The 16,057-nt window shown below is 40.7% G+C and overlaps 1 protein-coding gene across 1 annotated transcript in view; it reads left to right on the top strand.

The window, feature by feature from the left end:
• angpt1 (angiopoietin 1) overlaps positions 1 to 16,057 on the top strand; it is a 102,508-nt gene that overhangs the window by 83,333 nt on the left and 3,118 nt on the right. The window contains exon 8 of the mRNA XM_033975802.2: positions 8,924 to 9,054. Within this exon, the coding sequence (XP_033831693.1) occupies positions 8,924 to 9,054 (131 nt within the window). The remainder of the gene's footprint in view (positions 1 to 8,923; positions 9,055 to 16,057) is intronic.

Below are 16,057 nucleotides of genomic sequence, written 5' to 3'. Positions count from 1 at the left end.
AAACTCAACTTTAGAACATATGAAGCATAATTTCTACAGAGCCACATCAACCCCTTTGATATTATAAAGTGTGTAATGCCGCTTTGCACGTATTTGTTTACTCTTCACAACGAAATGAAAGTTAAAACCACATCGCTCATTTTGCATAAACAGCTGCTCCTTGTGCCACTGATGCGTTCAGCTGCTGTCGGGCTAAAGGACAGGACTCAGTGTAATATATTTGCTCTTTCTGTGACGATGTGCGCTATCCTCACGTTCTAGTCATTTTGTTTATGTAGGCTACCCTTGTGATGAAAAAATTGACCGTAACGACTGAAAGGTTTAAATAATTCTCATAAGACTCAGCACAGTAGTGAAGGATGGTTCGCTTGTTGTAGTCCATTTTGTGGGTTTTGTAGTTTTTATTGCACAGCTGTTGATCCCAGCGCTGGTTAGGAGGATTCAGATCCAAGAGAAGTAGCGATAGATCTTACTCCTCCTTGGTTCTTATTCTTGACCTCATGACGTAACTCTCAAAGGTCAAGGAAAAGTAGAAGGAAATACAAGGAAGGAGGTATTTAAGCCTGATGTCAGATTGAGCCAAGGAAACACGTACCTTTGACCCAAAACATGCCCATAGGGAAAAATACTCCGGCTAAGGTTGTCCTGATGAAGCCTAGCTCAAGAACTGGCGATGCGTCCACAGGTGTTGCACCCTCTGCTCCTGACAGATTGCCCAGCACCATTATCGATCAAATACAAAGGACAAATTTCACTACGGAGACCTTAACCTTGACTTGCATGTACATTGTCTCTGGAAAGTCCAATACCTCTTCAAGGCAAAGGGTTGGGATATTGGTTGTACTTTCTACTCTATTACCCATAACAGTTGACCCAAACGTAGATATTGAGCCAAGATTTAATCAGGCATACCAACTAGACGGCCAAAGTGTCGTCAGAAGAAAATTTTATTTACAAGCAGAGCACCATTTTGTTCTGCAAATTTTTTTATCACCTTTAAAATCACTTTGGGAATACTTATATCTTTTGACCTATCTGTAAACATCGCTATTTGACCTGTACAAAGTGAGAGGGACAGAGCCGACCGGATAGACACCTGAGAGCCCCAGTAGGAAGCGCACATGGACTGGGTGATTAACCTCAGCAATAAGCCAACGAGTCGGCGGATCAGGAGGCTAACCACTGCCATGTGTGAAAGTGCATGTGTGCGGCTAATGCTAACGCTAGCATCACCTACGGGCATCAGTGCACATCAAAACAACGGCACTGCACCGAGCCAGAGATGGGGGATAGTTTGACAACGTTGCAACCACAATTACACTCACACTTGGTAATGGTAGATATGGATCACTTGAACTCTGTACAGTAATGCATAGTCAGGCATGTACAATGTTTAGAGGAGAATTGACAGAAACTTTTTCCATTTTTTTCCCATAATGCTTTGGAATGAAAGCAATATCCTCTGCTCAGGCTAACGCAGCATGTCGTGAAATGGGACGTGTCAGATAAAAGAGGAACTACGGTAATTTATGACATATCTGCACTATTCTGAGGAAAACTTGTCCAACAGGGCAACAATGGAGTTCCCTAAAAGCTGCTCTGCTTTTAATTAAGGGAACTTTAGCATAAACTGGACTCTGCCAAGATTTGTGAGGTGCTAACAGTTGTGAAGTATTGTGTTATTGCTACGGGCTAAAATATATGGAGATATTTTGCTAAAGAACTTGCTATATTTCCAAAACAACAAAAAACGCTTCTGGACGTAGCTGCGGAGCTTTTAAATGTTTCTGTTTTTTTAGTAATTTAATCTAGACTAATATTTGGTTTATCATAAATGCAAGTTTATAAAATGAAATGGACGGAATGAGGTTTTTATTAGCCAAGTGAAAGTTGTTGTGTCAGATTTCAGCTTGTTTGTCATGTCCAGAAAAGCCTGCACCAAAGAAGTTTGACCACCTGGGAAGAAGGGTTCACCACCTCATAATCGGAGTTGACTGAGGTCTTCAAATCTACATCCCCGATCCAAAAATATTTTAAAAACTCAAATTCCTGATCTCAACTTGTTCTATGGTTTCTTATAGGCTGAATATAGCATCCTGCTCAAACTGCAGTTTCTGGGATTGTTCCAAGGAGCCTCACTGCTCATCCACGATCATCCACATGACACATCCTTTGATCCTGAAATCCTACTTAGGATTCATCAGATATTCCTGCCACCTGCTAGTCTCCATGGAGATCTTTATGCTTAGCCTGAAATGTTCCACAAAATGGCACATTAAGCTATTTATATCTATGGATACCAGCAGGTGATGTATGCAGGCCAAGTTACAGGTCATTGTCATACTTTCCGAACATTCCAGGCAAAGCAATGACATCTCCATGGAGACGAGAAGGTGCTGGACCTTCACAAGAAAAGTTACACAGTGCAACAATAGAACTAAGCCGTTTTTTCACATTTATGTTGATATATTTACAGTGGTCCCTCGTTTATCGCGGGGGTTACGTTCTAAAAGTAACCCGCAATACACGAAATCCATGAAGTAGTCAGCTTAAGTTTTTACAATTATTCTATATGTTTTTGGCTGTAAAACCCCTCACCACACACTTTATACACTTTTCTCACACAGGCAGTAACATTTTCTCACATTTCTCTCTCGTTTAAACACTCTCAAGGTCCAAACCTTCGTAGGTGCCTTTGTCAGTGGAGAACGTTTCATCAACATTGTGGGTTTTGTCGGGGAGAAAACTTGCAAACATACAGCACTTCAGAGTCACACTGCGATCCAACTTTTATGTAAATTAGTCTGAACATATTCTGTACTGTACAGGAGACACGGCATGGAGGAGACTGATGGACAATGGTCTACAGTCCCTTAGCCAATCAGGACGCAGAACACAATGCACGATCATACACTGTGAAAAAGCATTAAAAAAAATTACAGTAAAATTACACGAAAAAAAACCTGAAACAGCCAGGCCACGAAAGGTGAACCGCGATATAGTGAGGGACAACATGTCAGACCTTCTTTGTGCATACTCTGGTTTGTATTGGACCTGTTCATTCACAGATGTCTGATTCCTCACCTGACCCCATCCGCATCATTTCCCACAATCCTCTGGAGCGTTAGCATACTGAAACCTAATCTGTATCACAGCGTTAACATGTACAAATTACTAAGACAACATTATCTCAGTCACTCTAGCGGTTTAGTTGTCCTGCCAATAAGTTTGATTCATTATTTGAAGTGTGAAAGTCATCTCTTAAAAGCATTAGCAGCCACAATATAATAAGGATCACTGGTATTTGATTATTAGTGTTGGAAGACCGGGATGAAAGAAAAACGTCCAGGCTTTTAAGCACTTACTTAGCATGTCTAAGAAAGATGAAGTTACATGTGAAGATAATTGCATCAATGGTCTGATGAATCATGAGAGAGACAGAGAGGAAGACATCCTGAGTTCTGTGTTTCATTGTAGATGGTGAAGACACTGGTTAACTATCCCAGAGGCTAACGGTTCAATATCTGACTCTGCCAATGCATTTTGCCATTGTGTCATTGGGCAAAACTCTGAACCAGTTTTGCGGCATGTTGTATTTGTTGGCGAGTGAGGCCAAGTTGAGGATAGCTGCAACAAGATGTGTATCTGTATCAGTTCAATCCGTAGACTGTATATATAAATAGACGAAGCTAACCTGCTAGCTGTTGCGTTCCAAATAGGAAGTGAACATGGGCGCGCTTCCAATACCACTTCACTTTGCATTGAAAAACTGTCTTCCCGCTCTGTAACTGCTGCTGTGAGACTCGTCATTTCGGTCTTCGGTATGAATTAACACGCTCTACACGATCCTAGTATTTTTATTTTGCTGTTGTGACCGTAAATCAAGATATGAACATTAATAACAGACAAATCAGCGCCTTCTTTCCACGAAGTTGCTCTCCCTAGTCTTAGTAACAGGTTTGATTGACAGCGTTTTTAAGGACCTGTTCTCTGCTAATCCAACGGTGCGGGCGAGAAGGAGCGTTACCTTCAATAACCTCAATCCAGATTGGCTCTTTGGTTGCTATGATACTGCTAGCCTTGATGAGCCTCATTTGACTGGAGCCGAGCGCTGTGGTTGACGTCATACTCACTCCTTTATACGGTTTATGATTCAGTCCCTTTCCATTATTGCAGAAGTCTGTATGTATTAGTCATGTCTATCATAGAGTTTCAAGATTATGAATTTAATACTAACTGTGATTACTAAGCTCGCAATATATAAATTCAGTGGAGTTCAGTGCATAAGGTAAGTGAGGAATAACTTTGTACATTTGTAAATTAAACTGCTTTTTCATGTTTTTAAGACGATAAAAATCCGGTACAGTGTTTAAGGGTTTTTTGTGCAGACTCGTACAACCAAATTGTTTCGTCTCGCAAAAAATGTAACACAAAAATTTGACATAGTGACATTCTGTTGTGAAAGATGGTAATTTAACTCAGCACAAATCTACAGTGGTCTTATGTATTACTGTTGCTGAGAGTCCTAAGGCCTTGATCGAAGTCATGTTACTTCAGTGCGGTCTTAAGGTTAGGACACTGTGTTTTCCAGGACAAAACGTTATTCTCTCTGGGGTTGAGCAGAACATACATCAAAGACGCTTGGGGTGCAGTTAAGCTAGTACAACGGCAACTGGAGATGGTGGTAAGACAAAACATTCCCACGCACTAACTTTAATCAAATAAGAAAGTAGAACACTATCTGATCTCTCATGTGCTAATTTTATCGTCTATCCTGAAACGATTTGCCACATATTTAATTAAAACGTCCTCCCCAAAGGCCTCAAATGAAGTATTTCTGTTTATTGCTCAGTGTGTGATTTTTAATGAGGCCTGACCACTTGTGTTTTTCATCTACTTTACAGAGAACATTTGGATATTAACTTGTACTGCCAGCTTGGCTTTAGGCAGCCTGCATGTCAACACCGTCCATTATTCTCATTTACTAGCTATCAAACTATTTTATTATTTCATAAAAACATTTTCTCTTGATTTATTTTAGCGGATTGGCTTTGACTTAATCTTCGTCTGAGGCACGGCGGTTGAGTAATCACGCCTCAAAACAGGATAGTTCCAGATTTGGTCCCTGGGCTGGGTGCAGAATGTTTGCTGGGCAGCCAGAACCACACACTTTGACCAAACTTTATAAAGATGAGTGGGTCTGGAGCCGTATCCTGTATCCTGGCATGTGGGTTAACCAATCAGAGCGATGCATGGCCGTTTGGGTCAAAACAAACATGCACGGTGGGTTACAAGTAAAAAAAAAGGGGGGAAAAACAACAACAAGGACTGAGAAACAGTGGAGATTTCTAAAGACTCAACTATCGAAGCACGAAACTGTTATTTATCTCACGTTTGTTCGGAATGATATGAATTTTCAAGAGATGTCTTCCACGTTTGAGAGACATTGGTGGGTTTCAGATTCTTGAATGTGATGATGTCATTCTTCCAGATGGGGGCGCAAGAACCAGTTTTCCCTATTGATTACATTGTACTTTGCCATGAAATATCCAAAAGGTAAATTCACAAACGTGGAACCTGATCATTTCTATCAGTGACTAGACCCAAGAACAATATTTATTTTAGCTGCCCCCGTCTGTATGAAATAATATTGGCCAGTAAAATGTTGTGACGTCGTCTGAAACCCAGAAATACGTTAGCGGCTGTGGTTGGACCCTCCCAAGTTAGAATGGAGGTTTGACACCCTTTGCTAACTTCATTAAAATGTAAAATGTAACATAACAACATCAAATTTGTTTTAAAGACGACCCAATTATTTTTAGGTGTAGATTATTTCAGTCGGTAACTTTATTTAAATATTTATTAAGCTCCAAAATTAGCATTCGCATTACCCCCGACACAAACACGTGCCTTTGTAACCACAGAAATACCCTCTGGTGAAGTTTTCTCTGCATTTATAAAGTGTTTAACATGTCGTCAGTCACATCCACCTGCAGCTCCCAGTCCGCTGTCTGATTTGTCTGGATTTATTGATTTCAGCGTGACTTGGCAAAAACCTCATAGACATTACATTACCCCGGAAATGGTCACGCCAACTGCGACTCTGACTGGAACTAACCGGCCGCCTTTGAGCACAGAGCCAATCATACAACAACCAATTCTCACATCGTCATCTCAGCCAAAGTTCCCTTGCTGCTCGAGAGGAGTTTTCCCACTGCGTATTGTGTTCTTGTAAATATCCAAAACAGCATTTCCTGCATTGTACGAGTAAGCAGTAAGAGACAGTGAGCGGATGTGAATAATAAACGGTGTGGTGAATGTGATCTGATGAGCTGAGCCTGTCAAACTGTCACTCTACAAATCAAACTGTTGTCTTGGCCGACTGTGAGGGAAGCCTGGGTCTTATGCAGAAAGCACTTTGTGGGGAAACTCCGTGTCAGTTTTCCAGACACTTTGGAGTTGTTTTTTTGGGATAAGCTTGGACTAATGTTACGGAAGTGCTGACTGTGAGTCACTCAGAGCTGGGAAACATTTTCAAAGCATCTGCTGTTTTAGATACAACTTGAAACAAATCAGGAAATAATTCTAGTTTTCCCAGGAAGGAGTATCTTGACCTTATGTTCTAGGACAGTGGTTCCCGACAGTGGGACAGGTAGGCGTAAGGACGTAGAGTGGACGCAAGGAGAGTTTTGGGGAAAATGTCATATGATTTTTATTGTTATTTGGATCTTATATGCTAATATAACTGTTTCAAATTAGATGCACATGTTTTTTACACAGGATCATTCAAAATATTCAAACTAATTAAGTATTATATCATGTGTACAGACATTTTCTGCAAGTGCACAGGGGATACACAACAGATCATTAAAAGTCCAAAAAGACAGAAATTGATACTTTGCAGTGACATCATGCAAGGGGGTGTTTTGCATGTATGTTGTAGAACACCCCCAGCATGATGTTTAGCTGTTACCATGGTGACATAATGCACACATTAACAAACACTGCCCAAAAAGTTTTAAGATAATCTCAAAACTAACTGAAAAACTGTTAGCTGATGCTGGGTAATTATTTTAGAGGCACTTGTTTTACAAATTACCTGTTGTAGTTTCAGCTAACTCCATTCAGATTGCATTAAAATAAAGCTCAGATTAAAGTCTAATTTGAGTAACAGACCTCCAGATAGAGCTGTGCCTTCAGTTAGCATCACACCCCCAGGAAATATTTATGACAGCAGCTGCAAAGTATCAATAGAAATACTTAATTAATTGTGATGTCTGACTTCTGTCCTTTCTTAATGGAAGTTGTGAGAGCATGTGCACAGTACGTCATGGTGGAAACAGTGAGTGTGAGTGTTCCAGACAGGTTTGTCCTGTACCTCCATACGTGCAGTAAGCTCTAAAGCCCGTGTCCAAACGACCCGTGTCCGCTCGTCTCCGGTGCAGCAGGTTGTATGACTCACGATTATTGTAGGATATTGCACATATTGGTTTAGGGGCTTTAGTGATTTCCCCTCAGCAATGCACTGCCACTCTTCGCCCCCAGAGGCACTAATGAGTCCTGTCCACAGCTGTCCAAATACAGCCGTCCATCACGTGTAATGGGTTTGTGACAGTGGGATTGTCCAATGATTTGAACATTTAACACCTGATGCTAAATAGCTGGAACATGTTTCAGACGTTATCATTAGGGACTCCAAAATCATTCATGTTTGAACAGGTCTCAATTTCCCATAAAAAATCACACATTTATCAATGTCGCGCCCACACACATTTGGGAATGACTTTGTGTGAGAAAAGATTTGATTCATAATAAATACTGAAGTCAAGTCAGATTTCAAACATTTAAAACTCCACTCTGTAACTTTTCCAACCACATGCCTGTCTTCATGGAAACGTTATTGCTTTGTCAGGGATGTTACAGTGTAGCTTTCCTTTCTCCATGGAGACGCCAGCAGGTTAAGTAGATCAGCTCTCTATTAAGGTTCACAATGGAATAGATGTGTTTTTTTTCAAGTACTTTTAGGCAATAACAACACCTGTAATTGAGTAATTGAAAGATATACATATAATGCCATACTGTGGAATATTCCAGGCAAAGTAATGGCATCCTTGAGACAAACTGTTTGCTCTACCCCACCAGAAAAGTTACATAGTGCAGTTAAAAAAATAAAAAAAAATCAAACAAAGACTACAGCAGAAGAGGTTCACGATCCTGGACTTTTAACTGGAATTTAAATGCTGTTTTGTCAAATAAAGATGACTCTTCGAGACACATATTTGTTGGTGACTGATTGCAAGCTCCAGTGTTTGATCTCTTCCCCAGGCGGGTCTGTGGTGCTGGGGTCTGGGGTCAGTGAGCTGTGTTTAGTCTGCTGTACACACTGGTCACACTGGTGTAAATGAACACTGAGGAGGAGATGGTTTTAGCAGACGCTCTCAGACTCACATGGGCTGCCCTGCATGTGTGTGTGGATGCATAAATCTCATCTTATTTTAGGCAACACTATATTTTGTGTTGAAAATACAAGCATTATTCTTTGGTTTGAGTTCATAAATAAAAACAGTGAGTAGTGTTAGAATGAGAAGACCAGACATCGAGCCTATTTTGTTTCTGAAAATCCGATTAAAGCAGCAGTATATAACTTTTATGCTGAAGACTTGTCTCCAGGTGTTTTTTATTTAATGTGTTGTTCCGCACAATGGCATTTAACTTATCTGCTCTGCATTTCTTCAATTCCATGTATTTCCATATCTTAAAAACATGCTTTCTTACTCAAGCCAGCGATAAGACACCATAGTGCACCTTAGTCCTTGTACTAATTCCACTATATTCAAAATTCTTAATACCTTTTCTATTTTGTCACCTCATCATTTTTGAGAGGTATTTATGTCTGATTTTGTCCCTTTGGTTTGTCTTCCAGGCTCTTCCTTAAAAGCCACAGTGGGACCGCGGGCCGACAGAGCAGCCTGGTGATCCACGGAGCAGACTTCAGCACCAAGGACGTGGACAACGACAACTGCATGTGCAAGTGTGCGCTCATGCTAACCGGCGGTAAGGCGCTACACGCTAACTGTCTAACTGTCTAACTGTGCACGTGCAAGGACAATGCTGTAAGGAGATTTAAGAGAGGACCACAATCGCCAAATAAGTGTCTCCGGTTTCCTGTTGTGGTCCATATATTCTGAAATTGAAGTAACAGAACACAAACGCAAAAAGGTCAAACAAAAGCGGAAGGAAGAAAGTGAAAGCAGTTGTTAGGTTTTGTGTATCTCCTCACGATGGGATTTATTAGTTGGTGGCACATAATAAGGGTAGATAAGGTTTTACTGTGTTTTGAATAGTACTGTTTCAACGTTTGTCTCTAAATTTATACATCCATATATATCATGGTGTACATATTAGATGAGTATTGCCCAGAGTCTCAGGAAAAAAAAAAAAAAAGTATTCGTGTTAGCTACATGTTTACTATGTTGGGTATCAGGTTACAAGATCGTTGGTTATAGGAGTATTCAGGGCCGGCTCAGCCTATAAGCAGACTAAGCAGCTGCTTAGGGCCCCAAGGGGGCCCCCAAGATCCAATACGTAAAGTTATACTAGAAACAGTGCTCAGATGTTTACAGAATCCCTATATAAAGATTATTTGTTTTTATATATAACAGCAAAATATCTGCTGCCTACATTTGTTTTATCTACGTGTTTACACCCCTGAGGTACACTGAGGCAGCAGAGGTTCTTTTGAATGGCTGTTTTAAAAGTTAGATTAAAAAATTTCAGTCTTTTTATCATATAAATAGAAACACAATTGGACAATGTGATGAGCAGGGTCATAATGTGTCAAATGCGAGTCACCAATAGCTGAGCCCAGGTACATCCACTGCCAAGCGGCCCAGAGACACATTCTGCTTAGTGCCCCCTGAAAGCTAGGGCCGGCCCTGGGGGTAGTGTATTCCTTTGCAGTGTAATTACAAATATATATATATATATATATATATATATATATATATATATATATATATATATATAAATAATTTGTCAAGAACTTAAGAGTAGCAGTATCTGGTAAAAAGAGCTGTGGAAAACTATAAATGCTGAGTTACTAGTTTTGTCGTAACGGGTGGGGTTGGGAGGACCAAAGACGTGCAGACTCGGGGCAGATTTACAGTGTTTATTTATAAAATGGTGAAATTCAGTCTTTAATAGTTCATTTAACACACACACACACACACACGGGGAGCAGGGAGCGGGAGGCAGACCAGGCGGGAGTAGTGCAAAGCAGGGACGGGAAACCAGGACCAGAACGAGGACAGGATCAGGACGAGACCAGGGCAAGCCAAGCAGGGATGGTCAGAGCAGGCACGGAGACAGCCAGGGCCGGAGCACGACGGGACCAGGGACAGGGCCAGGGAAGACCCAGCAGGAGTAATCCAGAGAATGGGAGACAGGGCAGGAGACAGGAAGCAAGCTGGAGACCAAGACGGGACAGGACACAAGGCAGAGGGGTGGACTGTACCGGAGCTGGAGCGCAGAGGCAGGAACGAGCGAGAGCAGGAATCTGGAAGGTGGCAAAAATCCAATGAGAAACAGGCAGACAGGCAACAAAATTGCAAAAACTAAGCTGGAGCATCACGTTGACACGCGGACAATCTGGCACCGAGTGTCTTCTCCCTGCTCCTCTTATCCACGGCAGGTGGTGATGATTACCCTGATGGGACACAGGTGCGTGCGGGAGGAGCCGAGAGTTTCGCCCAGCTCCAGGTTCAGGCAGGTGAGGGAAGGGGGAGAGCACACAGGGAGGCAGAACAGGAGCAGAGATACATGCCTCATGACAAGTTTCAAGTTTAGCATTTAGCATCTTAACAACATTATGCTAACTGAAACTTTTAAGGTGTGACGACACAATCTCAAACTCCATATGATGCAGCTTATTTAATTAAACACATTTAAGCCAGCATGGAATGTTTTGACTATATTTAGCAAAGTATTTCTTCATTTTCTTCCTGTAATAAAAATTCATCCAAATCATACTGAGCAAACGCCTCCCAAAAACTAAACCAAATTGTGATTTTAGCGAATCGTTACAGCATTATCCTGCACCTGTCTGAGAGAGTGAACCAATAGACCTCATAGGAGCACTAGACAAGAGAGAAAAGGGCTCTATTGTCCCAGGCCCCAGGGTTTTAGGGGCCCAGAGTTGGACCATCTTCCTATGGATTTATATTAGAGGGGGGCCCATGTGAGGCTTCTTGCCCCAGGCCCCGAAATTCCTGTTGACAGGCCTGGACGTGATTGCTATTTTGTACATAAATGGCAGGTCTAAACATGATCCGAGTCATCTGAAATTGGCTTCTCTCTTTAAATGTCAACCTAACCTTTAAATACCAATAAAATCCGGCGTTTGCCCAGTCTTAGCAGAACAACAAACACATGTAACCATAGCAACCGTGTCCACAATATGTAGTCACCATTTATCCTTAATTGGACCATTCAGGCTCCTGTCAGCAATGTCAAACCCATTAAATATATCTTGTTATCCCTACATTATTTTACAATTGGACGTGGGAATATAGCAAATCTGATATATCCCATTTAGAATTTGTTCATCATTTAGGATTTCAAGATTTAGTGGAAAATGCATTGATTTGACTGGCAACCCAACCCATATTAGTCACCATGCAGATTATAAAGTAAAGTTTGGTCACAATCCCTTTAGACAATATATAGTGAGCTTGCGTAGGACCTTTATCGTGTGGTTCTTAGGGTCTGAGTGCAGTCCAACCTGTCGCACACATTTAAAATGACTGGCCCTGGTGCGGTGAAAGGGGATCTGGTGACCGGGTCCTGGAATTAATCAAGCATCTCTGAAGTCCATGTTGGAGATTGCATTTAGTTCTTAGGTCATTGCGAAGAAAAGCTGGCAAGGGCGAACTGCTCAACACACTCTATATGGCCTGATTTATGTGCTGCGTAAAAGTGTAAGCTCATAGGAGAGGTATGACAGGGCTGCATTCTCAAGACACACCTATACAAGGGATATAGGACAATGTATACACAAAAAATGGTAAATGCTAAAAGATCACGTTTTTATATAGTGCTTTTCCACCGTCAAGGCTCTTAAAGTGCTTTACATCGAGGAAAAACTCATCCATTCAGACTGTATATAGAGATGGACATAGCTAACCTGCTAGCCGCTGCGCTCCAAACAGGAAGTGAGCATGGACGCGCTTCCTGCTCCATTGACTTTAGATCTAACTCACTTTATATTGGAAAACTGTTGCTTTTTAGTTGCTATGATACCCGCGGTCGGAATTTTAAATGTGGAACAATTGGAACCACTGGCCTCGATGAGCTTCATTTGACTGGAGCCGAACGCTATGGGTGACATCACACTCCATCAGTTCACTTCTTTATACAGACTATGACCCATTCACACACACGGTCATACACCAGTGTACGCAGACACTGGGGGCAACTTGGGTTAACGACTCAATGACAGCATTCATCTGTGGGAGCTGGAATCGTACCGCCAACCTGTGGATCAGTGCATCTGATCGCTCAACCAGTGTTTATATATAGCCTCCTGTTAAACACACTGCAGGTCCAGCCAACTCCTTGTCTCCATGGAGATGCTTTTACCTAGAGTTTCTTTAGGCTTTTAAGAAGTTTAAACAAGCAGGTGACGCCACTATAGGCCAAGTTACAGGTCAGACCTGTGGAAAGGCGAGCAATCACAGTAAAGCTTGTTTATTTATGTATTTTTAAAAACACCAGTAACTGAATCGAATCCGAGCTTGATGAGTTAAATGTGATACTGTGGAACATTCCAGGCAAAGCAATAATAATAGTAATCCCAATGGAGATAAGCAAGTGCCCAACCCTCACTGGAAAAGTTACACAGTGCAACTTTAAAAACAAAGCTATGGGTTACAAAGTTAGTACATAAAGGTCACATTTTGTTCATTATTCAGGCTATTTTAAGGACAGTGTTTTAGCCAAATAACTTTAATTTCTTTCTACTCGTGAATGATCTATCTTTGGCTTTTTGTTTTCCTCTGTACAAAATGCCAAGGCTGGACAGCAGCATTTGTCCAGTAGTGCCTGGGTAAAATAGACTCAAGTGAAGAGAACCTATGCCGTGTTAGGAATAGTAACAGGAATAGAGTTGATGTATGGGTATGCACTATGGGATAAACAGTGAGGATACAGTTGTTTAAAAGCCTGTTCTGTGGAGGTAGAAGATAGTCCCATTTCATGAGAACAAACTGCAGAAGGCTGGATGTTTCACTGTTACATTTTACAAGTGCGTAAGTATCTGGGACCTGGAAACAGATGAAGATAAATCCCTGTTTATGTGAGCACTCCTCTGCCTCCAAGTGTCTGCGGCTTGTCAACCACATCAGAACACACAGTCTCGGCGTTTATAGTCTTGCATGGGCCTGAAAGAAGAAGAGTGCTGCAGGTTGTTAGATTTTATGAAAAAAAAAAAAATGTATTAGAAGCATGATTAGGACAACTTTGCAATTACAATTTTGTTCATGTTTGTCTTTGATATAGATGTGCATATAGATATAGATTTTTAGGTAGAAGATTCTGCCTATCTGTCTGGAGTTTGCATGTTCTCTTTGTGTCTGAGTGGGTTTCCTCGAATTTGGAGAAGACACGGGACAATATTGAAATTTTGTTTGACGATTATCATGGCCAAAATAATTGTGATAACAGAGAATATTATAGACGAGCAGGGCCGTCGACTGAAATTTGGAGGCCCGGGGGCAATAAACCTCACATGAGCCCCCTGTAATACAAATTAATAGGAAGAGGGTCTAATTCTGAGCCCCTAAGACTCTAGGGCCCGGGACAACAGAATCCTTTGTCCCCCCCCCCCCCCCCCCCCCCCCGTTGACTCCTCTGTGGATAAGTATTTTTTTTCTGCACATCCTGGTGATATAATGGCGATTATTGTTATTGGCGATTATCACGATTATATAAAATGCCCCACGATCGATAATTGTCAACCCTTTTTATCACGATAAACAATATTATTGTTTATTGTCCCATCCCTAATTTCGAGCTGAGTTCTGACCACGAGTATCATAGCAACCAAAGAGCCAATCCGGAGGCAGGCTGTTGAAGGTAAAGCCCCTTTCCTCCCCGCTGGTTTAACACTTAGCACTTAGCAACGCTGTCAATCAAATCTGTTGCTAACACTATCGGGAGCGACCTCAGGGAAAGAAGGCCCCTGATTTGTCTGTTATTAATGTTCATTCCATCTTGATTTACGAACAAAACAATGAAATAAAACACCAGGATCATGTAGAGATAATACGAACATTTTAAGACTAAAATGACGAGGCTCACTGCAGCAGTTACAGAAAGAGGAGTAACAATGTTTCAACGTAAGCTGAACTGTTGATGGAACCGGATGAGCGCCCAGGCTCACTTTTTTTTGGAACGTACTAGCTAGCAGGTTAGCTCTGTCTATTTATATATAGAGTCTATGATGTATACGCACCCATAGCACTTATCTTTCTCCATGGAGCAATGAACCAGAAAAGATACATAATGCTACTTTAAAAGCGAACATGTGCATTCTGATGTGTTAGCAAACAGCGTGTCAGCTAAAGTTTGGACATTTATTTCTTCAAACAAACAAAATTTTTTAAAGTTAAACAAAACTAGACTATGTCAAAGTGTATTTTATCCAATAGTTTTCACTTCCATATCCGGACCATTGTGTAACTCGTGACATTTTCCCATGAAGAGTAACTGTACTATTTCATATATTTGACAGTGAGGATTCAAAGCCAACTCAATATTGTCTACTCTGGAATCCCTCTGATACATTTCTGATATGCATCTCATAATTCATATTCAAACAAGTGCATAGCAGGCAGGTCACAGCAACCTTAACCCCCGCATCCATTCAACTCCTGAAATATATTCCCATGTCTTTCTTTTAAGTTAGTCCAAAAATATCTGATGAGCATACTTTATTGACAGACAACCTGCAGACAGGAGAAGCTTGAACATTTAGCAGCACATATTTCATTGTAATTGACACTGGTGTTCGTTCAAATCAATTGCAAAATAATTAAGTTGGAGCCATCTACAAAGAAGTGTAAAGATGAGCAAGCAGAATACCAACATGCTTCTGGGAATCATCTCCTCTTTCCCCCCAGAGGTTCAATGAGTCCATCTATAAATATCAGCAGTAATAGTCTGAATGCTACAGTCAGTTTTAAAGGTCCCGTATTACACAAAATTGACTCCTGTGAGCTTCAAGTCATGTTAAAATGGTGTAATGTTGTTAACATACCTGGAGTTGTGTTTTGTTTCATTCACACGTTTGAGTAACCCCTTTTTATTAGTTTGTGTACAACTCCAAAGTTCAAAATGCTCTGTTCCACCTGGTGATGTCATGAAGTGGTAGTCCATGAATGAATGTCTTCAAGCAGTTCACATTAAAATCTACTTTTTACCTTTGTTTAATAGAGATTGGCAATTCCAGCATTGATCATCTTCACTAGAATCATCCAAATGATTCTAGTGAAAGTGTATGGAGTTTAAAAACGCAGTGGAGCACTTCCTGTATTACCACGTGACATCACAAGGTGGAACAGAGTGTTTTCTGTTTGAGAGATATGCAGGATTTTTGTGTTAAATATGTGAGAATGAAACAAAACACAACTCTGGGAATGTTTTTGATGAGTAAATAACATTATAACATATATCAGAAAATAACGTAATATGGGCCCTTTAACTAACTGCAATGTCTATAGTTAATATAACACAGGAAATTTCTTTGAGTTATCTTTATGCATGAAACTAGTGAGGAAAAATATATATAAAAAAATAAAATAAAATAATGTTGGAGATATGCAAAATTTTAATATTGTGAATTTTTAAACTCAAATTTATTTAGGCATTATTCATGTTTTGTACAATACTTGAAGCTCACCATAGACATTTACAGGGAGAATTTAGCGCACTTTTAATGGCTTGTTATAATGCCATTTTACCATCTAAATATCGTCACAGGGACAGACCAAAAAGTACCAAG

Source organism: Periophthalmus magnuspinnatus, chromosome 11 (genome assembly GCF_009829125.3).
Source record: "Periophthalmus magnuspinnatus isolate fPerMag1 chromosome 11, fPerMag1.2.pri, whole genome shotgun sequence".
Taxonomy (NCBI): domain Eukaryota; kingdom Metazoa; phylum Chordata; class Actinopteri; order Gobiiformes; family Gobiidae; genus Periophthalmus; species Periophthalmus magnuspinnatus.
The sequence above is the reverse complement of the archived record's forward strand: the minus strand, read 5'-3'. Positions and strand labels throughout refer to the sequence as shown.